The 23,873-nt window shown below is 34.8% G+C and overlaps 4 protein-coding genes across 6 annotated transcripts in view; 3 read left to right on the top strand and 1 right to left on the bottom strand.

Annotated features, from left to right (window-relative positions):
- Positions 1–32: 32 nt before the first annotated feature.
- LOC126751210 (putative transferase CAF17 homolog, mitochondrial) lies at positions 33–1,453 on the top strand. The gene is made up of 2 exons (XM_050461269.1): positions 33–132; positions 194–1,453. The coding sequence occupies exon 2, from the start codon at positions 204–206 to the stop codon at positions 1,266–1,268; it is 1,065 nt and encodes a 354-aa protein (XP_050317226.1). The 5' UTR covers positions 33–132; positions 194–203; the 3' UTR covers positions 1,269–1,453.
- LOC126751211 (cysteine-rich DPF motif domain-containing protein 1) lies at positions 35–2,006 on the top strand. 3 transcript variants are annotated; one of them, XM_050461270.1, is made up of 2 exons: positions 35–132; positions 1,479–2,006. In XM_050461270.1, exon 2 carries the CDS (start codon positions 1,495–1,497, stop codon positions 2,002–2,004), a length of 510 nt encoding a protein of 169 aa, XP_050317227.1. In that variant the 5' UTR covers positions 35–132; positions 1,479–1,494; the 3' UTR covers positions 2,005–2,006. The 3 variants fall into 3 exon arrangements, with proteins under 3 accessions (XP_050317227.1, XP_050317229.1, XP_050317228.1); XM_050461272.1 differs by lacking the exon at positions 35–132 and adding an exon at positions 1,308–1,397; XM_050461271.1 differs by lacking the exon at positions 35–132 and adding an exon at positions 1,330–1,412.
- LOC126751209 (uncharacterized) lies at positions 2,002–3,528 on the bottom strand. Its single transcript, XM_050461268.1, has 3 exons — positions 3,013–3,528; positions 2,600–2,947; positions 2,002–2,539 (listed from the first exon to the last, which is right to left on the bottom strand). The coding sequence occupies exons 1-3, from the start codon at positions 3,425–3,427 to the stop codon at positions 2,085–2,087; spliced, it is 1,218 nt and encodes a 405-aa protein (XP_050317225.1). The 5' UTR covers positions 3,428–3,528; the 3' UTR covers positions 2,002–2,084.
- An 893-nt stretch (positions 3,529–4,421) lies between these two features.
- The window catches only part of LOC126751208 (205 kDa microtubule-associated protein), a 33,014-nt gene continuing 13,562 nt past the window's right edge, over positions 4,422–23,873 (top strand). Inside the window, exon 1 of the mRNA XM_050461267.1 lies at positions 4,422–6,819. Coding sequence (XP_050317224.1) covers positions 4,711–6,819 — 2,109 coding nt within the window. The 5' untranslated portion in view covers positions 4,422–4,710. The remainder of the gene's footprint in view (positions 6,820–23,873) is intronic.

Genomic DNA, 23,873 nt, shown 5'->3' with positions numbered 1-23,873 from the left:
GAGTTAATTTGTTAGCTTTTTATTGCAAATTGTATAGATAAATTTTCGAAATTTTTATATAAACTTTTTTGTGCTATAGCTTTGTATTTAAAAGAGGAAAATTATATTGAAATAGTAAAGGAATATTTGAACGTAAGTGATTATATAGTTGTTGTTTGTATATTAAAATAATGGGATGTTCCGCTATTCGCAGACACTTTAAAATGAACATCCTAAAAGGTCTAACGAAAATCAAGTCAAGTTTTGCGCGTTTTATTGAGACGACAAACAACTTCATGTGGGTGCAACGCAATGAAAAGTTTGCTGATAAACGTTTGGTTGTTGAGCAATTAACGGACAGAGTTTTAGTGCGAGTAAAAGGAGAAGAGGTTGTGCCCTTCTTGCAAGGACTCATAACAAACGATATGACTCATCTGCAATCGGGCAGTACACCTCTTCCTAAAACTTCTGCAATGTACACAATGTTCCTTAATAAGGCCGGCAGAGTACTGTATGACTCTATAATTTATCGTACGCCAGAGCCCAACACTTACCTAATTGAGTGTGATAAATTCATATCAAACGAATTACGTCGACATTTGCGTCTGTATCGCGTAAGACGAAATATTCAAATTGATGCAGTTGATGGAGAATACAGACCATGGATCGTTTTTAATCCAGTTGGAAGCGTCGTTCGAATGGACACAAGTGTTCAAGTGGGACAAGAAGTCATTTCTACTCCAGATCCTCGCATACGTGACCTAGGTACACGTGTCATAACCAAAACTGATAAAACATGGAAAGATTTAGCAAACATGTTTTCTAAATCCGGCGACATTACGGTAGCAAAACCTACCAACGACTGCAACTATCGCATGCATCGTTATCGTTATGGCGTTGGAGAAGGTGTTCAAGACCTTCCGCCAGGCAAGAGTTTTCCATTGGAAGCTAATTGTGATTATATGCATGGCGTAAGCTTTCATAAGGGGTGCTATCTTGGCCAGGAGTTAACGGCACGAGTCCACCATACAGGAGTAGTGCGAAAGCGTATAATGCCTTTGCGATTGTCTGTTCCGGCTTCACCAAAATCAATAAATATCTCAACTGAAGCAGGCACCAATATTGGTGTAATTCGCGGAGCAAATTTAGATAGGGCTTTAGGACTTTTGCGTGTAGAACAAGCTTTAGGTTCAACCAAATTATTTGTAGATGGCAATATATGCTACGTAGAAAAACCGTACTGGTGGCCATCTGAATTGCCAAAAAAAGCTAGAGTTGAGGGTTGCTAAATTTTGAATTTTCTAAACTCTACTCTTATATTTTTACTTATTGTTAACTAGTGGTTAGTAGTTGTTGGCGATTGTTATGTAACTTCGAGTTATCTATAATGATATGATGTTTAAAATCTCAAATTAATGGTATATATTATAAATGTAATAAATATATGAATGTATTGAGATTTTGAAAATTTCAATGTATTGTTATGTATTCTCTTGCAGAAACTCAGAAACAGCTATGGAAGATTCTAAAATCTCGACCCAATCCCCTTACAACCTAAATAGATACGAAGATTTGCAGTTAAATGTGAAAGACGATGAGGCAGAGATTTCACGCTTAGAAGCTGATGCCAATGTCTCAAAAAGTTCAGAAAAATGTGAATCACAAACCGACGAACGTGTTCCGAAAATTAAATTTCAATGTACTATGTGCGATATGTTGGAAATGGTGAACTATTATGGCAAAACTCCGCCCTTTGTGTATGGACTTAAGCTTTTAGAAGATTCTTTTGTACTACGTGATCCTTTTCAATCACCTCCAATTCGTTGGAAGCCCAAAGCAGAGTACTTTGTAATAATAGGTTCCAGGTGTACGGTATGCGAAAACGTCGTTTGCAAAGGAGCGGAATGTAGTTTTTACTATACATGTACTTATTGTTTGGCTTGCGCAAAAAAACATATTAATAAGTTTCCCATAGAATCACAAGCAAAATTAAGAAAGCAATTGGAAATAAAAATAAAAAAATAGTATTCATAAATTGTACTCTTTAATAACTGTAAAATACAAATTTTGCTTGTATTTTTTTAAACTACGATGCGATCATACGATTAAGCTTTTTCCTTCGGCGCAATCTTCTTGGCTAATTTTTGCATTTGGCTTGTCACTTTTTTCTTTTGCTTTTTTACGTGCGCACCTTCGACTTTGACACCACGAAACTTGGATTTTTTGCTTGTGTCAGCAACTTTTTTTGTTTGTGAGTTATCGCCTTTAAGTTTCTTTTTGTCCTTCTGAATCTTTCCACCGGCTGACTTATTTTTAATCTCTTTCTCTGCTACATCTCTTGTTTTCTTTGCACCCAATTTTTTAATAGAATATCGTTCAACGTGAATTGGACGTTCATCTAGCATTGTTTCATTAAGTTCCAATGCCAAACCTACAGCTTCCGGAGCTTTAAAACAAACATATGCCACACCTTTACATCCTTTATCATCATTTAAACACCTCACGTATTCAATGTCACCACAAGAGGAAAATATTTCACGTAGCTTCTCTTCATTGGCACCTAAAATGTTTTTCATATTTAAAATAACAGAGATGCTTTATGCATTATTTTTGAACTTACTGTATTTAAGGTTGCCGACAAAAATTGTACGTTTCGTATCCATAGAACTACTCTTTTCATTTCCACGTGTCACACGTAAGTGATTGTTTTTGAAAACGGTTCCATTTAAGGCCAATGCACGTGTTACTGTCTCTGCATCTTTGAGTACTATCCAAGCGCTTAGACTGCCTGCCTCTTTTCGGTGTTTATGTCTAAATAGAACTTTCCCATTGGCGGTTCTAAACCGAACACCATTAACCGGTCCATAATCCTTAAACAGACGGACTAATTGAGCGCGCTTTGTATTCACGGGTAAATTGCCGACAAATATGGTGCATGCAGCTTCGATTGGATCATGTTCTTTTGGTTCTAAAAAGTTGATATTTACGAGTTGTTATAGATAGATCGATCAATATGAATATTAGCATTATTACCTTTATTATCAGACTTTGACTTTAAATTCTTTGCATTGTCTTTTTCCTCTAGTGTCTTTTTCACAGCTTCCTCCTTTTTTGCTTGCTTTTTTAATTTCTTAGCCAATTTTTTAGCATTTTTCTTTTCGATTACTCCCAAGGCTTTGTTACCACTATTCTTCTTTGCAGGTGAATCAGTTGCTTCCTTATTTTGTTTGGACTTCTTTGGCTTCTTGTGTTTAACAAGAGCACCTGCTTCAGTATTTCCGTTTGTGGCAGCAGTCTTGGGCTTCTCAGCTTTTTTCGTTACGGTTTGCTGTAACTTCTTCTTACCTTCGATGCTTTTTTTCTTATCCTTTTTAATTGTTTTACTTTTCTCCAACACATTTCCCTTCACATTATTACTCTTTAAGTCAGAATTCTTATTCTTCGTCATTTTATTTTTATCCTTTCAATAAAATATATGTGCACCGCAAAAACCTCCACCTGAAACACAAAACTCGATCAGCTCCACATGTTTTTAGTCCAAAATGATGCCACTCTTTTATATTATTGTTTAGTCAATTCCACCAGTATTACTTACAATAAAAACAAAAGTTAATAAAGTACATACAAAAAAAATTAAAAAAAGGGTAAAATTTAGAATAGCATACCCGGATTTCGGGGATAAAATGGGGGGTAAAATTTAGAATAGCATTCTGGGATTTCGGGGATAAAATGGGTATCACTGGAAAGGCGACGTTCTCCAGATCACGAAAATATACATATATAGTTGCCGATGATTTATAGTTTTAAAGATATTTGCATTTAAAGTTGAAAAATTGACAACTTTTACATTGATAATTTGTATATTGTGAATAACTTTTTCACTTATATAATGCACTTTTCACTTACTAACACTTCAGTATAACGTTTCCGTATATTAATTTTTTTTAATATAATTTTTATTTTTTTTTTGAAGCGCGGCGCGAAAACAAAATAACCATAGCAGCCCTTTTCTTATTGTGCAAATGCAGAGAATTGTGACTAAAATAAAATAATTAAAATAAAGCTTTATTTACAACAAATATCCCAGCCAAAAAAAAAATATATATGTATACACAAATAATGCAATGATTAGATTTGAGAGATTAGGCAAAGGGGCGATTTTCTATCTTTTTTAATAAGGTTTGCAAATTTTGGTGTTTGGTGTTACAAAATTAAGAAGAGCAAAATTTACATAAATATGCTCATATATACACCCTCTAAATGTTATATGTTCTCTGTTATCACCCGGTTGCATTCTTCTGTCTTAACTTAGCGCCTTAACTTAATAGTTTCTTGCAAACATGGGGAAGACCGTCGAGAAAATTAGTGTATAAGATGGTGGCAACACTATAAACGAATGTATTTCGTGCCGCCCATTTGGTTCGTGCGCCAGTTGGATAATTTTGCCGGGTGTGTTCTTCGGTCGGTTTTGAAATCTCCACAGTGCGAAAAGTGCAGCAAATTTGTGAAGACTCATACAGAAAGTTTGTTGGGGAAAAAGTTGAAAATATTAAATTTAGACGGGGAACATTGAGCAATTTTTGAACTGTATGTGTTAAAAGTTCGTGTGACGTTTAATTATTTAAATTCAGACAAATATAGTCCGAGCTGAGAAGGAAAGAGAATAAGGTCCAGTAGGCGTGAACAAAGTAAAAGGGAATAAGAAAGTACGGATAAAAACGTAACGTTAAAATGGAGCACGAGGATAATGCGCATTTGGACAATTTTTTGCAAAATTCTCAACATTTAATGGAGAATTTGCAGATGGATAGTGGTGATGGTGTGTGTGATAATGTTGCTGTAGATGAGATTGGGGGAAAATTTGAAGTGCATGAAGAGCATGATGAAGAGGAATGGAAATATATCAAAGAAGGGCAGCAGAGCGAAAAGCAACAGCAACAGCAGCAGTTGAAAGCCAGTGTGGCTTGTAAAGACGTGGAAGGCGTAGAGGAAGTTGGCAACGGGCATGGATATGGATACGAGCATGGTGATGTCGGTGCCGATATACTTTTGCTAGACCATCACGAAGTTGGTAACGGTGTCGTTGGCATTTCAGCCGCAGTTGACGCAGACGCTGACAATGCCGCAACCGGCATTGAAGAGAATGGAGAAGTCGACGTAGAAGTAATAAAAAATGATGGTGATTTTTCAACAACTTCAAATACTACCTCTACAGCCGGTGAAGACGGCTATGCAGATACCGGTGTGTTGCAAGTGCAAATGCAAATTGAACATATACCACAAGAGCAATTAATACCAAAACAAGTTGAAGATCTGTTGGACGAAGGTACTAATATAGGAAGCATGGCGGATGAGACCGAAGAGGACGACCCTAGTTCGTTGGCAACCAATAATACTAATCGAACAAATAGCCTTAGTGAGAGTGCTCCACAGCAAGAATTACAACAAATACCAATTGAAGACAATATTATAAAGAGTGATGATTTTTCAAATGAGGACAAAGAAAATAACGTTCCATCACTTACCAATGTCCATTGTGATATTCCTTTCGAGGAAACAACTGGAAATAGTGATTATGAATCAGAAATGCACTCTCAATTAAATCCGAATGCAATAGAATTTGTTCCAAACTTTGGATCAAACCCTACTTCTCCAACTATCGATAATAAAGAATTTGTTGTTGATGAAGATGTTTCAAATAGTGTTGAGGAAATACCAATACGAACACAACCAAACTCACTTCCACGGCACCTACTGGGCGATGATGATTTTGTTGCTCAGAGCCCACGCAAGGGAAGTGCTGAAACCAACTTGGACGCTATTGCTTTACCAGAAGAAAATGATTTTGAGCACGAAGCTGCAAAACGTCCGCATGAATTGGAACAAGAAGATGATTTGATTGCTGTGGGTACGGTAGAGCACTCACAACAAGATCCTCAATTAATTCAAGAACATTTGGAAAGTCTCAATAGTTATAGCGTGAATATGCTTGAATTAGAAAGAAATGCGAATGAATATTGTTCAGATATACTCAGTCAATCGCCATTAAACTTAATCGATCATGGTCCCGAGACTTCTGTCGATTTAGATACAGACTCACAACCGGTTGATGTTGAAAAAATCGAGGAAACTCATGAGAACCCTAAAGAAAATGTTGAAATTATCGAAGATGTCTTTAATACGGTACAACCATTACCAATAGATTTGAACAACTCATTTGTTGAGGAATCATCGCATCAAGGATTTACCGTTGAGGGGAAAGAGTTGCTTGATGTAGATGAAAAAGAAAATATTTCGCATTCGCCGTCTACGGAAGAAATGCAAATGAACTTACAAAACGAATTACATTCCTCAGTGAAGGATATTCCACAAATTCCGATCGATATGGACAACGTTGCAAATATGCAAGAATCGTTTTATCTAGAAAGTACTTCCTCTGAAGCTCGTAATCAACTTGCATCGGGTATTGACTTAACTTCCGTTGATGAACCGAATTTGTATACTGACGAAATTCAAATCCCTAATGTGGAGGAACAAAAATCTGCCATCGGTGGTCCTTCATTTGAAAGTGACCGAAACTCTGCACCTGACACTTTTGAATGTGAGCCAGGTACTGTTTTCGATGCTTCGCCTACGTCTTTGAATATATTCGCACCAGAGTTTACGCCTACACAGAAATCAATCGATGCTGATATAATATCACCTTCTCCTGTATCAACTGAAGAGAAACACCTAATCGAAGAAACCAAAGAACAAGCAACACTAAGTGAAACAACAGAAGAGCTTGAGCAAAAAATGGATGATTTAATAATATCTTCAAATGATGGAATCCTCTCACAGGTATGTAGCACTCTCTTGTTTTCATTTATTCATACATTGTAATTTTTATTAAATTTTCTTACCATATAAATATCTGCAAATATACATACATACAATATTAGGGTTTATTTTATAATATCTTAGTTATGGAATAAACTTTTCCGCCTGTTTGCATGGGATAAATCATTAAATTTGTTGGTATACTGCTTTACACTGCAGTTTGCTCACAACAATCGGAGTTTTTGCCGAAGTGAGGTGAAATCGTCCTTCAAACTCGTTTTCATTCTCGTTACGAGTTGATACTGGATGTTTCGCCTTCAAGGTACATGCTGTCATTGTTCTTGCAAAAAAAATAAATAGGAGTAAAGTTATTTATTTATTTAAATATTGAGTGAGTATTAGTGCAGAGTAAGGTATGGGCGATTAAGGTGTTTGTAGCCTTTCGCTTATACATATGAAAGTCTTACTTCGATTGCTCTGTTTGGTTTTCAAGTATGTTTGTATTCGTTATGCATGTATATGTTCATAATAATATTATAATATATATACATGCATACATAAGTATATATACATATGTATTGTATATTATTGTACATAAGTATGCATATTGAAACACCAAAACATACCCACATTTAGGTTTATATGAATGTACATCTTTAGTGATTGTTGCTATGTATTATCTACATATACATATTACGAAATTACAAAATAGTTTTAGGGTTCAAATTGGTAGCTTAATTTCTCCTAGTAACTCCGCGAGGTGGAACTGTTGATACGATTTTTCTAAACTCACCTTATGGTTATTTAATATTTCTTCAGGATATACATATGTATGTACATATGTGAATAAAGCTCATGTATATAACTTTGTTATGTATTTCTTTCCTGGTAAATAAAAGCTGGTCATATGCAAGTGCATACCGATTATTATCTCGAAGTCCCATTAATTCTTAAAAATTGTTTATATGTATGCCATACGGTGTTGCAGTCACACTATTTATGACATACATATGTAGATACTTACATACATACATATGTATGTATGTGGTGTATTCCTAAGAAAAATGTTTTTATATATGTAAATGAGCGTTGTAGTTTTTGTTGTTATATGAAACTCATATGAAGTGGTTTAGTGAATTAGGTCATATTGTTATCAAACTTCCTTTAGTCATTGCTTTTCATTCCTTCACTTTAACACTTTCGCTTTGCGCTTTTAAGGGCATGTAAGACTTAGTATATCTATTTATCTTTTAATGAGTATAAGTTTGTACTAAAAAATGAATGGAAAGAATTTGACATATAAGAGGAGGAGTGTTTCATCAAAGTTGATTATTTTTTACTTAAACAAACGGCAGCTAATTTACCACCCTATGCAAAAGCCGAATTCTCCACCCCTTCTTAGCTTATTTTGCCTTAGCAACAAAGTTCAACAAATTTATTGGAAAATTATTCAGGTAATTTTATTAAAAAATATACATATAAACGAATAAATAAAATTTGCCAAAATATCGTCTTAAAATTCTTGGGCCCTAGGCAAATGCCTTTTGCCTATATGAACGTGCCGTGCCTGTATTCCTTTACAACAAACGTATGTGCCCATTATCAGTGGTAACTTATGGAAGATGTGTATGTGCGCTTGTATGTATAGATGAACAACTTTGTTTGTAAACAAAAATTCAATGAATGAATGCCTAAAAGAAAACAAAAATTGTTAATATAAACATAGGCCTAAGGTAGAGTGACATTGTCGCTTTCAGCGTTCGCTTCGGTGTGATTATCATAATTGAGGCACTTACAATAAAAGCCCTTATCTCTGAGAAGCCATTTCTTTCAACTGGGCGAACACTTCAATTGCTTTGACTAATTTTTAGACTTATTAATTGAAAATAATATAAATGAAGTGGAAAATAATTAACTATTCCGATTAGGTTGTACAAATACTTTTCATATATTGGTATGTGTACATACCATACTATATAACAAAGTAATCCATAACAGTTTGTATTGAAATTGCCTCATTGTTTGAAAGCAGTGTTGTATATTGTGCTAGTATTTGAAAAAAAGAAATACATAGATACATAGTAAGTTAAGTTTCAATAAATCCACAATATACTCTTATGTACCTTTTTTTGTTTGGCTGCTTTTCTCAGAAATACGCTACATGCCAATACAAAATAGTTACTGTACCATCCATCTGCTTTGTTGTACTTTGGGTTTGTCATAGAAGAACTAAATCTCACTTTTTGAAAGTCAACATTTCTTATTGCATGATGTATCAAATTAAAGTTAATTAAAAATTACTTTCGTACTAATTAAGGCATGAGCCATAATGTTTGTAAAGCTTGTCGATTTACATAAAAAATTCCCAGTATTATTCCAAACCGGCAGCCGGTTATATTATGAAGCATCGTAACCAACCGCCATACGAATTTTTCTACCCACGCCACTCATCTGTTTGACGTTACTATTTTATCTGATCTGATCTAGAAAGCCTTCTACGGCACTCATTTTTAGAAAATTAGATTGATGTTAATTGAATTGGATTGGACTGAGCAACTGGGCGATCGGCCTTCTGGCTGCGCAAAACTAATACTGGCTAGACAATAGGTAGCGAATGACTAAATGAATGAACGCCGCGTTGAATGGGAATCAAGTTTCAGCGCGACTGTTTTACTGCTGATCAAACCAGAAGCACAAAATCACCCATTCATTTTACAATGAATCATCCGCTCGTACGCTGCGACATGTATGCATGTGTATCGCTTTATAAATTATCAACAAAATATGAACGACAAGATTATGCAAAAAATGAAAGACCAAACAAAAAAGAATAATGTGCATTGTGAAAATAAAAATAGAGTTCACGTACTACAACATTTTTATTCGACTTATTTAAGCCGCTATCTATTTTGATAGCGGTTCGTTATTTCAATAGATGGTGTCATAAAAATTCTATGTATTTTCGAAAATGTTGACTTCATGGTTTTTATAGTTATATCTATCTATTTTTTTATATCTATTAAAATATGGCTTATTTCAGCGTTTTAAAAACTTTTTTTTTTAATAATGATATACATTATTTAATATTTGTCACACCTTCTTGCACATAGAGTAGCACATTCCAAAGGTACCCTAGCATTCATGTTCTTTTTCAATACTGTGTGTAATTACATATGTAATATATTTGACATATGCGATACATATGTATATTTGGAATTTTAGTAAAAAAAAAATAAAATTAGTTAATACCTCGTATTTGGAGCGTAATAGATAGTAATGTTGCGCTCAGACACTTTTTCTTTTGATACATTTTAAACGCTTGTTTTGAGCTTTGTTGCAATTAGCGCTGCTGCTACGGTGTTAAAGCAATGTACAAATTACTGTAATTTAACAATTTCTGGGGGATAATTAAATAGTAAGTAAATAAAATTTTTGACAGTCAATATCTGTGTATGTACATTAGTTTATTAACGCTTTCAAATCAATAACACAGATCATACATACACATTTGAGGAGTACTACATAAAACGCACTTTTTGAAGAAATTTCATTTAAAAATGCTCTGCATTTATTTGAAACGTTGATTGGTTTGACATTTACTTCGGAAATTTGTCTTCAAAGAATTTTACTTTTTTGAAGATAATTGCCCGTTAAAAATTGGACTTTCCGAATGGACCACCTAAGACGCAGCCGCGGTCAACATTTAAATGAAATTATCTTCAAAAAGTAAATGTCATGAACCAATCTAACGTTTCAAATAAAGAACCGATGAGATTTTGCAAATTGTATGCGTTTTTTTTTTAAAAAAAGTTATCAAGCTCTTAAAAAATCACCCGATATAAACCCTGCAATGATTGTAAGGTTGGATTAGACCTGACCGAAAGTAAAATTGTTTACATAGAGTTAAAACTGGTAGATGAGTAATAGAGGCTAGAATATCAATCAAATCATAACTGAGTTTAAATGGCCATTCAAAGAGGTGTTTGGTATAGTTCTAATTAACTGATGCAAATATAAGCTTAAATTAATGAGTTAAGAGGCGATGAGAAAAAAAAATAACTGAATATATATAACTTAATAATATTATTGTACCGTATTATTTTTTCCCCTAAAACCTTATGCATGAATCACCTTAAATATATTCTTAACCATCTTAAAATATTTAATTAATTGATATATTTTTTTTCCCATATGAATCACTGATCAGCACTCAAATTAGTAAACTCTTCAACTCTAAAAATTATTATTACACATCATATAATATACATATACATATGTATGTATACATACATATGCATATAATAATTTAAGTATTTGACTTCAAATAAGCTAATTTTACCAATATATTCGTTTATCTACATTCAAATCGGTTTAAAAAATTAATATTCGCAGCCATGGGTACATTTTACCTATTCAATTGTAGTTTTGTGCAGATTTTAAAAACCGCCTGATTCGTTCGTGAAATTAAGTGAATTATTTGCATGCATTGACATGGCCAACCATATACTGCTGTATGCTGGAATATTCGTTTTGCAAAAATGTGCCACAAACAACGAGTACGTGGGATAAATGCCAACAAGCAGCAATAACTCGAACCACAATAGCTATAGCGATTGTAGCAGTGACAGTTGCCGTAATGGCGACGGCAACTTCAACTCCCAAAAACAATGACAACAGAGAAACAGCTGAAACGGCACCACCAACAGAGCAAAAAATATGAACCAATTTCCACTGCAATATTCGTGTGCCTGTGTGTGGTAACCACATTAATCCTCCAAGACAACTTCACTTACCAAGCCAAGTGTCTACAAGCTACTACAAATACAAGCATAATGAAAATGTGTAAATACTTGTATAGGTTCATTGATGTGTTTGTCTGTGCACCTGTATGTGTGTATACAATCACATACAAATGTACTTGCCGGCCGGTCTGCCTACCCACTTTCAGTCGATGATGGTGTAGTCAGCCTCGGCCCAAAACCCCCTAAAAACGACAAAAATAAATTATAACTCTGCATTGTTGTTCGTATCCAAAACGGGTTTCATTTGACGTTGCTGCTGGTGCCACTGTTGCTAAAGATGTACGCTTCGCTTGCTTCAAAAAAAATAAAAAAAAAATTGAAAAAAATCAGAAAAAACGCAAAACCTTAAATGTCTGCAAAAATAATTATCAGTGTGTGGGTTAACTGGATTTTACTCCTAATGAGTGCACACCATGTTGGCGCTGCTCAACACTGTACTTATAAATATGAACACAGAGACATATGTATGTATATGTGTTAGTATTTGCGTCTTTGGAGCCGCTTTTCTGTGCCTGTGTTGGTTTGATGTGGGTTTGCCTTCTAAGCTACGAAAAAAATATTCGAGAAGTACTTGGCTCAATTGTTATATCGGTCAAATTTAATAAATTGAATGCAATAGTAGGCATATGTACATATAAATATTACAAGTATATATGTATGTATTAATTTCTCCTGTAAAAAATGCAGCGGGAAGCTACTACGAATTATCGACGAATGTGTCAGCCACTGATTCTTCAGTTTTGATGTGCAATTCGTTTGCGTAAAGAAAAAGTGCAAGATTTTTGAAAAAAATTTAATAATACTCAATAACTGTACGGTTATTATGACAAACGTCACACGGCTTAAAAGTTATACTCGTATCACCTTCTCTTCGTCGTAAATTCTCTCAATGCATCGCCTGTTCCTTTAATTTATAAATACGCTGCTTTAGAAATCGATAGTTGAAAATTACTCTACTAGCATTAATAAAGACTAATTGGAAACCAAAATTGGTTAAATTGTAATGAAAGGAAATGTACTTTAAACCTAAGTATGCTATAAATTTTGAATTCAGATTAAACTTTTCCGGACTTTAGTCAATCGCTGATAGTTGAAAACGTTCGCATGCCCACACTCAGTTGCGGAAGTAAATAGAGTACATTTACAAAAAGCTCTATTTTAATTAATTACAGAAAGGTTTATCTGAGTTTTCGTGCTACGCCTTAATGCATTTCTCATTAGTTTTTCATTAAAGTATTGAGAAAGCAGATTCGCATCTCTATCGTAATTGAAGAAATCGCCAATCGTCGAACTCAATTGAATTGTAGCATCTACTAGACGTCGCACTCCAACAAAATAAATATATATTTTGTATGTAGATATGCACAATCTGTTTTAGTGGCACCTTCGACTCTCAACAAACGATATATAAAGCGAAAACTTGCGCGCAGCGTATTGTAAAAATAGCTCAGCGGGTGGACGACACCTAATCATTCAGTGGGCTGCTGCCGGTATATTGCTAACAACCGAGCGTACGAGCGTCCAAACAAACAGCAGGAGACAATACATGCATATACTCGTACATATCTACATATGCCTTATATATAAAATTATAAATATACGCATATGCGCTTAAAAACTTCGCTGTATTTACTAGCACATAGAGGATAATGATAGCACAGACAAAAGCTTTTTTATTGTCTATTAATTTCTATTTCAAATTCGTGCGGATTAATATTCGCATATTCATCAACAAGAATTCTGTACCTTTGCTTCCTTTCGTGCCTTATTTATAAGAGTAATGTTCTTTTATATTTCAAATACTTACATATACAAAATTGCTGCTCTTATGGAGGCGTTGCACTCTAGCGATTGCACTGCCGGTGGGTTGTTCCTCCCTCCTTTCTTATGTTGTTTTAGTCGTGTTGTTTGGCTAGCCTAACGTCTTGACATTTCGTGTACGACAGTCGGCTGTAGGCTGCGGGCTGTTGGCCTCGCTTGTCAGCCTCTAGCTGCTTCTGATGGTTGTCATTTGTTTTATAATTTGGATCCATTTGATGTCGTTGCAGCCAGAGACATTTACTTTCGCCTTTGCAACGCTGAAATACGATTTCTTGTATTTTTAAACTTTACAAGTGCCAAGTTCAATAGCTGCACAGTGTATATTAATGCATGTGGCTGCGTTATATGCATATTATTTATGTAAATGTCTACACACCTATGATCAGTAAAACGATGAGTGGTAAACATAGTTCAAAAGGTGTGTGCTCTTGCTCTTCCAGTAAGAATTGGCCAATAGAAAATTCTCGAGAATGCAGTAGAATACGTTCTGTTCGAAAATTTCTCCAAAAGCAGAAGATAGCAAAGTTTGAAAATCCTGACAGTTCATAAGAGCGGCTTACTTTATTCCAGGCGTGAAAAGTGCTGTCAATTTGCGATGCAACTTTTTCATTTGCCGTAGCATATGTATACTTTGTCAACGATTTGGGAATACATTGCGGTCGCGTGAAGAAAATATCACTTCATAAAACACATATTGTTTCAATGGAGTCAATAAAATAGTCTGAATAATCACACTTTCCGTTGTAATTCTTTTTATTTCATATTATCATTAAACAAATTTCAATTTTTACGCATAAATTGTTAAATCCATAAATTTTTGAGTTAGGAGCACCCGAAGCTTGTGCAAAAAGCCCAAAAAAAGTAATAAAATCGCGTTATTGCAACAACGCACATGCATATACACAAATGCGCAGATAAAAAATATTTTTTATAACATAAATACATACATATGTATATAAAGCACCATGTCTTTCAGTGATATATGCATATGTACATATCTGGTTACAGAGTGTTCCTTTGTATGACTCTGCTATGCTGCACATCAAATATAGCGCAGTGTTGGCACTTACCACTCGCTGCTCCACAGCGCATATAAGCCATTTATCTTGCGACTGACTACTCATCCGATGTTTCTACCCACAGTTTGAAGATACTGCGGCGCACACCATGTTCACCTTCTATCTTAAAAGGCGCAAAAGAAAAGCGAACCGACGAAAGTACATAGGAATAATCTTCAAAATTAGATGCCGTCAAGTTGCATCGCGGAAGGCAATGGAAGATGCTGTGCTGGCCGATGGCAACAGTTGCACAGTCAGCCTGCCATCCACTAAGACCATGTATTATATGTACATTTTCCCTCCTGCAGTGAAAATTGCAGATAATTAAAAAAAGAATTATGTATGTATGTAATAAGGCAAAATGAAAGTGGCGTAAGACGTAGGGGTCGAATAGTGCTACGAGTAAAAATAGGGTTGTTAAATGAGGAAGAAAAGTTTGCTTTGCTTTGAAACTTGAGATATTATAATTATACTTGTACATATGTGCATACATACATATATGTAAAAAATAAATAAATCAATCAATAAATCTTTAAAATTTCCGAAAATAAATAAGATCATTTGTTTGTCACGCATAGATGTTATTGAGACCTAAACTCATCTCATCACATCAATATTCGGCAATTGGTTGTTGATTTACTGAAGGAAGTTCACTTAATGAACCATATGCAACTGAACGAGCTGACCTGCTCTATATCGTGGTAAGAAATTCATCATATCAGCTGATCTCTTTCTCTCTATTGTCGTCGTTTTATTCATATATTCATGCACCTTACATTTTTATTTTCTGATTTAGTACCTATTTTTTATGTAGTGTCAAAGTTTTCCGAAACATGGTTAAAAAGATCGGTTCAGTTGCTTTGCTGAGACTCCGTTTTTTGGAAATCTAGTCTACATATTTCAATAAAATAATAAAATATGTATTTCGACAACCTGTCAGCAGTTTATATTTTTATGCCAGCTTTAAAAAAATTATAACATTTTTTGCGTTTTTGATGAGTAGTTATTCTTATAAACCTTCACATTTCTAAATCCACAAATTTGAAGTGTTAGTAGAGTGAAAGGTGTGCACCTGTCACTAACCTAAAACTTGCAACTTGCTTACATAGTACATACCGACACTTCGCGTTAAACTTAAGCTAAACTAGTTGTCTAGGTTTTATTGATTTCTCTAGGGATTTCGCTGAGTGGGCACATTTCTTATTCCTGTGGCACTGCATAATTGCATAAAACAAAGATTTTAACTCCGTTGCGAAAGTAGATTTCGTTGTTGCCAAGCGACTTTGTGTGCTGCAAATTGTTGCCGTGAAGCAACATCACGTTATGTTATTAGGGCGGCAAAAACATTTTGTTGTTGCACGTAATTTCATTTCTAGTTTCTTAGTCATTTATACTCAGTTTCTCGCTATTCTGGATGAGACTTGGTATTAAATATATTTACGCTTGATATTCCATTTAACTGTAATGGTAGCAAATGCAAGCATAATACTATAAAAAACATAAAATTAAGTAAATCTTACTTAGAGTCTGGAAAAGGTAAATGTTTTAAAAAATAAACCGCAATTTTTAATTAGTGTGCGCTGGAGCGTTTTGGCAATGAAGGCAAATAAGCTTTTATTAAATATTGAATTTTGAGGTTAATTGCATACATTGCTAGTATTACAGTAATGGCTATTAAAGGTTTTCATGACTAGAAATAAGAAATATATGTAAATCAGAAAAAATGTAAATTGCATTTATTTTAATTATGTTAAAGTATGTATGTTTAAAAATACTAAACCAACCAGTACTGCGTCGTTCTGAGGCAATGACTTTGAAATCGTCCTAACAAAAAGATGTTAAAATACTTGAGTGTAATTATTTGTAGCGAATGCGCTGCACAAAATACATACATATGTACGTATCTATAACAGATTCTGTTAGTACAGCGGCGAATATTTTTCATATTGTAGCTTCTGCCATATTTGCATTTTCCTCAGCTTTGCATGTTTATATTCGCAATTGCCTTGTGCCTGCAGCTTTCAAGTATCATTAAATGTATGTAGAAAATATTGCATTATACAAACATACATATATATACATTCCTGCAGCCCTCTAGGGAAAACCCGTACTCCTATTAATGCTAACAATAGCAAGTAGTTTTTTTAAACCAACCTGAAAACGGTGTGAATAATTTTCTTCTAATATAATTGTTAGTGTAAACATAATGGCATTAACATAAATTTTAATAATTTCGACCATTGGCAGACCGAATTTACATGCTTGAAGCGGCAGTTTGCATGACTAAGAACCAAAAACGGTACCAAAAACCAAACTTCCGTTAAATAAACTTTATCATTTGTCTGAGTAGTCTAATTCCCAGCTGACGTTATTCAAACTTTACTTACATATGTACATATACATATGTATATAAATTTTACCATATAATACCAACATGGCATGTTCGTATGCATAATTTTTATGCAGTTTATGTACTTGGTGAATTTACTGACAGAAGCCAGCGCAAAATACCCACGAGTAGTAAGTTGAAGCCACAATAGTTGTGTGCGCAAGACACAACACCAGCCACTAGTACTCGCCAGCAACACGGCAAGCATTGTGTCAGGTGCTTTATTACCTTTCCAAGCTGTTTCGTGCCACTACAATTTTAAGCGTATTATGATTACTCTGTACTCTTAACGTTTTACGTTACATATTTATGCTGGACAGTGGTTGCAACACATTTATCTCCTCAACATTTCTCCAAGTCGTTGCTGCACTAACATACATACATACATACAGTTCGCTGCTACTTCTATTCTACTTTCACAATCTGCAAAAAATATTAAGGAAAATGGTAACACAAAAAACGGTTAAAAATGCTTTATCGATTGCACGTCGTCGTCGTCGTCGTCGCCGACGCGGTTGACGTCGTGCATTGGCGCAAAGCTCAGCTGACTTTATTAGAACTGGAGTGTGTGTATACTTGTATTATGTGTTGTTGTAAATCTTTTCATTTGCACGTACCTAGTATATGTGTATATGTATGTATATCTGGTGTACATACCTTGCGAGATACATGCATACTTGCTGCCTCTATACCTCCAGATATTGTTTTATAGCATGGGCTTTACCTTTCTCTTTTCTGCTTTGCTTTTATTATATTTACACGTATCTAAATATTTGATATCTACGCAAATGTGTTGTGCCCTATCAGTCGGTTTTGCAATACTTTCAGTATCCACTTGCTGCTATTGTGGCTTATAACTAGACAACATCGCATCTAAAGGCACATTTCCTTACATATAGTATGTACATCGACACCAATCGGTATTTTCGACACATTGGTCCAGTTTATAGTCACACATTTCCATATTTTCAATCCAAAAGCGAGATGTGAACAAGCAAATATACATACATACACATAACCGCATATATGTATGTACATATACATACATCAGTGCAACAACTTCGACACTTTTCGTTCGCACATGGTTTGTGTCTCTTTTGTGCAGTTCTTATTGCGTTTGCGGCTTTTCAGCCAAACACATGATTTTTTCACATACATACAACGTGCAAAAGTGTTTTCTTAATGAATCACAATTTTCAGTGCAGTTAACCAACCTTGATTCTTTGTTTTTGCTTGTTGATACCTTTTCCTTTTGGAATTTAAGTTTTCTTTCTTCCTTTCGAGTATTTGTAATTAACTTTCTATTTTCTGAATTGCTTTACTATATCGAAAAGGCAGCAACTACGTAATCAGCAAGAGCAGTACTTCACCGTTAACTCTCATATACCATAACTTCGGTCGTACTAAGCTACATACACCGGTAAATGTACATTCGTGTGTATCTCCAGCACACCTGGATAGCTTTACATCTCTTCTTTACTCACTATGTATTTTTCCACAATTCAAGCAAAGTATCTTTTCCATTTTGTGGTCTTATTTTTTTCTATTCTATTTTTCATCTTCCATTCGTTTACTAAATTGTTTTATTTTTTTCGCTAGCGAAAATTCGCTTGTATCTCGACTTTCGTCGTGCGCAATTCACAATTCGCAATTTTCGACCGGCGGCCACGTCATTTCGCAAAAATTGCGCCGATTTGCTGTGGACAATACTAATTTAATTTCGTTTTGTAGTACTATGCTTGCTGCTGTGTGGAAGTCTCAGTTCTCTCTGTTAGATATTAGTACCTACGAACATATACAAGATTGGCAGTTTTTTTATTTATTATATTTATTGATAAGTTTTCTTTGATTTGTACATACATATGTACATAGCTAAAATGATCTTCAGTTCCGATATAATCACATGATTTATGAATGCCGAAAGTAATTTTTTTAGCTAAAATTTGGCAAGTAATTTAAAAAAATATTTACATAAAGGTTTTACGTATCACCTAAAACTAAGCGAAATAGATATAGAATGACAAGCGAAGTTGAAATCCGGATGACTGTCTGTCAGTCCGTCCATCCATGCAAGCTGTAACCTGGGTAAAAATTAATATATCTTGATTAAACTTGGTACACATGTTCTTCGGCAAAAGGTAAGGCGGAGTTCGTAAATGGTCATAATCAGACCGGCGTCACGCCCTCAAAACACCATTAACCGAAAGCGTATAAAGTGCCATAACTAAGCAATAAAATATTATATAGACCCCAAATTTGGCACAGTGGATCGCAGTAGCAAGGGGCACTTGTGAAAAAGTGGGCGTGGTCTCCCTCTAATAGGTTTAATGTACATATTTCCTAGACCACTAAAGCTACAATAGCCAAATTCACTCAGAACAAAACTCTTTGGGACCCCTACCGATACTGCAAAAATGGTTGAAATCGGAAGATAACGCCGTTAACTCTGCATATAACAGTACTGTTAAAATCTACTACAAGGCCGATAAATAAGTAACTAAGTACCACAGATACCGAGATGGTGTGAGAGAGCTTTATAGGAGCCGAAGTAAACATTTGACGATGGACGTGGCCACGCCTATTTCCCATATAGCACAATTTTAAATTCCATTAGATTCTTTCACTTTCCAAGTCCAAATCAAGAAGAAATTATTATAACGGGATACAACTTTGCAATAATAATTCCTTTAAAGTCTGCCACCTTATGACCAAGAACTATCCAAATCCAACTCAAGCTCAAAATAGCGGAAATGTGGACTCCAATATTTTTAGTTGACTTTTGACCGAAAATATCGGCTGATAATAGTATCTTTGTGTTTTAAAAATAGATTGAATAGGGTCAATACTTCCCTGAACTCCCGACTATTTGATTAAAGCAATTCGACTCTTTCGATCTATGTTTTATATTCCTTAGGAATTATTGAACATATGTAAGTATGGTCATTGTTTGCTGCAAAGCAAAGTGATGTTTACCAATGCCATCTTCACCGCTCAGCAATCACCTTTCACCAGTGTTATTTATTATTCGGCGAAAATCAACGATTTTATTTAAGAAAATCGCGGTGTTGAGACATTTTCACGGTTTTTTCACAATAATTTGTATGCTTTCAGATGAAATCTCGGCATTCAGCTTCGTTGCTTTTATTTTCTGTGAAAGTCATTTCCTTCCCTTATGTTTTGTCATAAACAAAATTTGACTGACAGCTCAGTCCGTTATATGATTGCATTACTCGTTTGTCGAAAGCGAAATCCCAGCGTTATTTTTATTTTACGTTGCTTTCTTTATGGTATATTTCAATATTTAAGTCTCTTGTTCATTAAAATAGTAGCGCCAAGTCAACGCACCAACGAGTAGTTGTCGGCTTAAGTCGCTTTCCAACACCCACATAAGTATGTATCTTTAATTTTGAACCATTAAAACAACAACCGTAACACTTTTATATTATATAGTGATCACAAAGACCCACAAGCAAGTCTTGGTCTAAATATAAGCTAGTCATAATTTTTTTGCAGCTTTGAAGACGGCTTCAGTAGCTGCACACATACACGTTATGTAAGTTTTGGCGTGCGTATCAATGCCGGCATATCTTTAACATTTATTTACATATAAATATCTATATACACATACAAATATATATATTTATTTATACATGTACATACTATACATACATATACATATGTTTATGAATATTCATCACATCACGTACAGACAGATACTTTACTTCCCATTGTTTTAAACGATTTTTCATTATTCCATATTCTTATCTGGACATGGTACCTGCCTACTTACAAGTAATCGCCACATATGTATGTATGTATATAAACACACTGTAATAATTTTAAATATGTGTAATGCTTCTATGACTTTTTTTTCGCCACAGTAGGCACATCCAAAAAGATTAATGATATTTCAATTTCAAACGTTTTTCTCATTCTTTGCCAACGCCTATTTTACCTACTATTTTCCTTCTTTACAACTCTATTGGGATTTCGGTGAAACTTCCGGTCATACCCAAAAATATTTTCTTTGTTATTTACAACCATAACAAATTAGAGAACAGTGTCAAAATACACATGCACTTGTATGAGTGTGGGCCTTAGGCCTAAGACGTCTGTAACGCCAATTAAATGAAGAACATACTATACATACATACATACATACGTATTTATGTACTTATAAGTACATATGCAGCTATACCGTATACGTTTGTGTATATGTGTCTGAGTACATAAGCAATTAGTGGGTACTATTACAATCATTTATTTACAACTTCATTTTCTATAAAGCTCTTCTGTAAGCGTTTTGAATCTACACATTGATTTCTTGCTAGAAACGAAAGGGGTGTGCCAGACTTTTGAGTGGTCCAAAAAGCCACTTTCAGCCTTTTGACATATGACTAATAACTTAGTAGTGATATCATTTATAATACAATCGTCCAAAAAGGTCACGAATAGTAGTGAGACGCCTTTTTCAGAGTCAGTATTGCATTGGTTTACACACAACAAGAACCCATTTGGCCTGCACCTTTGTATGCTTATGCAGTATAAAAAAGGATACTTGACTTGTGATTAGGTGTGGTAAAATGATGACTAATTTCTCTCACTTTATGCGTGGCGGTTGTGGAAATGCTTGAAGTGGCGGTGAGTGCTGAATGCTGCTTCTAGCTATAATTGTCCTACCAAAAGCATTTGGTGGTGGTAGTGATGGTGGTGGCAGTGACACATTGCAACGAACCGCAGTTCATAAGGAACAATGTAATACACAAATTAAATTCTAAAACTTAACTCATAATGCGCATGATCATTACTTAAGGTGACGTATACTTGCAAGTACACACATTAGAACAAATGTATGTACTCATATGACCAAACTCCCCTTACACTGGGTTGGTTCTTGAGGCACCCCATCTCCCATTTGCCGGTCGTTCATGTGATAGTACAAGTCTATGTCGTTGTTTCGGTGTTTCTTCTTGCTATTGTTGGTGGCGTGTAAAAATTTCAATTGAATTTTGCTGGTTTGTTGCGTTTCTTTCACCACACGCTTCGATTACTCACAGTCACAGCAGTGTGCGAGCGGTGAATGCTTTTACGGCTTGCCGACTGACAATATGGCACTACGGCAGTTTGTCTGTCAGTCTCATCTCTTTTACGATCGCTTGCTCACAGGCACATCCACACGTATGCCACATACATATGTATGCCCTGTTGCTGTTGCGTGCGTTGTGGCAGCAATATTTGCAGCCGGCAGTGGAGGCAATGACAAGCCTTCGTCTGTTGCTTAATTTTTTCGGTCTCTTCGCTCGAATACTTCGACGTTGCGCAAATTTAAAAATAGAAATTACGATATTTGGCTGCTTAATTTGGCAAAGTACGAAATGTGCACGCACACATTTTCAAATAAATTTTATACAAAGTACTTACGTACACACAGACATACATAAGTCGTTGTAAATTTGTATAAGTAAAGTTCATATGCAAACCATTATTTTCAGTTGTTTGTACATTCATAAATGCACTTAATATAATAAAGTGTTGAATGTAGCCGCCAAGTATTTATTGCCATTTCTTGACTTGCTGGCTCATTTTCGGCCTATGGTGTTTTCCTTTTTAAGGCTTAATGGCCCATCGATAAAAGCTATGGTTGGCATTTCCATTGCTTTTCGTCTTTGTGTATGCCTTTCAGTCCATATGAGTGAAAAGTATAAATGTCATAACGTAAGTGTTACTCATGCCCAACCTTTGGTTCACTTCGGAAATTTATACTTAGTTGTTACGAGCCGCAGTTAAAACTTCTCATTTGTTCCACTCCATTTCCTCGTCGCCATTCTAATATTAAAAGCAAACAGTCGCCGACAATAGTGTTTCAATCTGTGAATCTCTTGTTTAAAAGCCTTCTTTTTTTCTTACAAAATTTATAATTTGTATTGTCTTTATAGACACTAAAAAACTTATATTTAAACGTTAGCGATTTGTTTGGCGTAAAATTTTTAATAATAAAAAAATAAGAATTTGGGACCCTTTTGAGAATTATTCGAAAAATTATAGAATAGACCTTCGCGATGACAAAAGATGAATGCCGATGTTAACATCGATGTTACAATCACCTTGCCTTAGCTGTTCTGTTTAAGATGGACTTTAATAAATTTATTACTCACCATGCTGCACTGACCTTGCTCACCGCGATCACCACAGAGAAAAGAGAATTTTGTGGTAAAAAATATTCCGTCAACAAAGAAAGGAACAAAATTTATTTCGAAGGTACACAAAAGTTAAACGAATATCAAGCAAATATAAAAATGAATTTATGTATATTTTATATTTTATTGAAAACAAACAACCAAGAAATTAGGAATTGTTTTATGAGTCACTGTATCGATGTGAATGTGGTCATAAGTTTGTCGCAGGCATATGCATCGCTGCCAGTGTCGCCAGCTGTTTCTCTACGCATAATTAAACAATAAAGTTGAAAGCGTCAATATTTGAAGCTAATAAATTTTCTTAAGCTTCAGTAGCAAGAGTATTTGTGTGCCTTCTTAATTTAGCTTTACGACCAAATGGCATATTTGTATGTTCCATATTTGTAAGTATGGTATGTATGTATGTATGTACATATGTATTTGCTGGTCCGCAACTTCAACGAGTAATGATGTATGAATTGCAAAGCTATGATTTCTATATACATACATACATACATATACATATACTTACTATTTTTCAATTTTCGAAAATCGGTTAACGCCCATAAACACACTCCACTCAAGCCAGCCATTCAGTCTTTGACTTCTTTATTTGCCTCTTATACTGCCCAAAAAAGTGCAAAAACTATCGAAATTGACAATCCGTTTTCAAGTCGTTCTTAAATATTTTTTAAATGAATATTTAGTTGTTGTCTTCTGTGCTTGCCAAATTTGCAAAAGTTAATGGTGAATAATCGCTATTACCGCAATGTTGTTATGTGGATATTTCTTTTTTTTTTTTGTATGCCATAAAAGCGTTAATATGGCA

Source organism: Bactrocera neohumeralis, chromosome 2, assembly GCF_024586455.1.
Source record: "Bactrocera neohumeralis isolate Rockhampton chromosome 2, APGP_CSIRO_Bneo_wtdbg2-racon-allhic-juicebox.fasta_v2, whole genome shotgun sequence".
NCBI lineage: Eukaryota > Metazoa > Arthropoda > Insecta > Diptera > Tephritidae > Bactrocera > Bactrocera neohumeralis.
This window is presented reverse-complemented; position numbering and strand designations above follow the sequence as displayed.

What these genes read in the sequence shown, in the direction of transcription:
- LOC126751210 (XM_050461269.1), top strand. Translation starts at nt 204, where the DNA reads ATGAACATCCTAAAAGGTCTAACGAAAATCAAGTCAAGTTTTGCGCGT.
- LOC126751211 (XM_050461270.1), top strand. Translation starts at nt 1,495, where the DNA reads ATGGAAGATTCTAAAATCTCGACCCAATCCCCTTACAACCTAAATAGA.
- LOC126751209 (XM_050461268.1), bottom strand. Translation starts at nt 3,427, where the DNA reads ATGACGAAGAATAAGAATTCTGACTTAAAGAGTAATAATGTGAAGGGA. An exon ending in GTCAAAGTCTGATAATAAAG is followed by an intron (nt 2,948 to 3,012) that starts GTAATAATGCTA and finishes TCAACTTTTTAG; the next exon opens with AACCAAAAGAACATGATCCA. An exon ending in TGTCGGCAACCTTAAATACA is followed by an intron (nt 2,540 to 2,599) that starts GTAAGTTCAAAA and finishes AAAACATTTTAG; the next exon opens with GTGCCAATGAAGAGAAGCTA.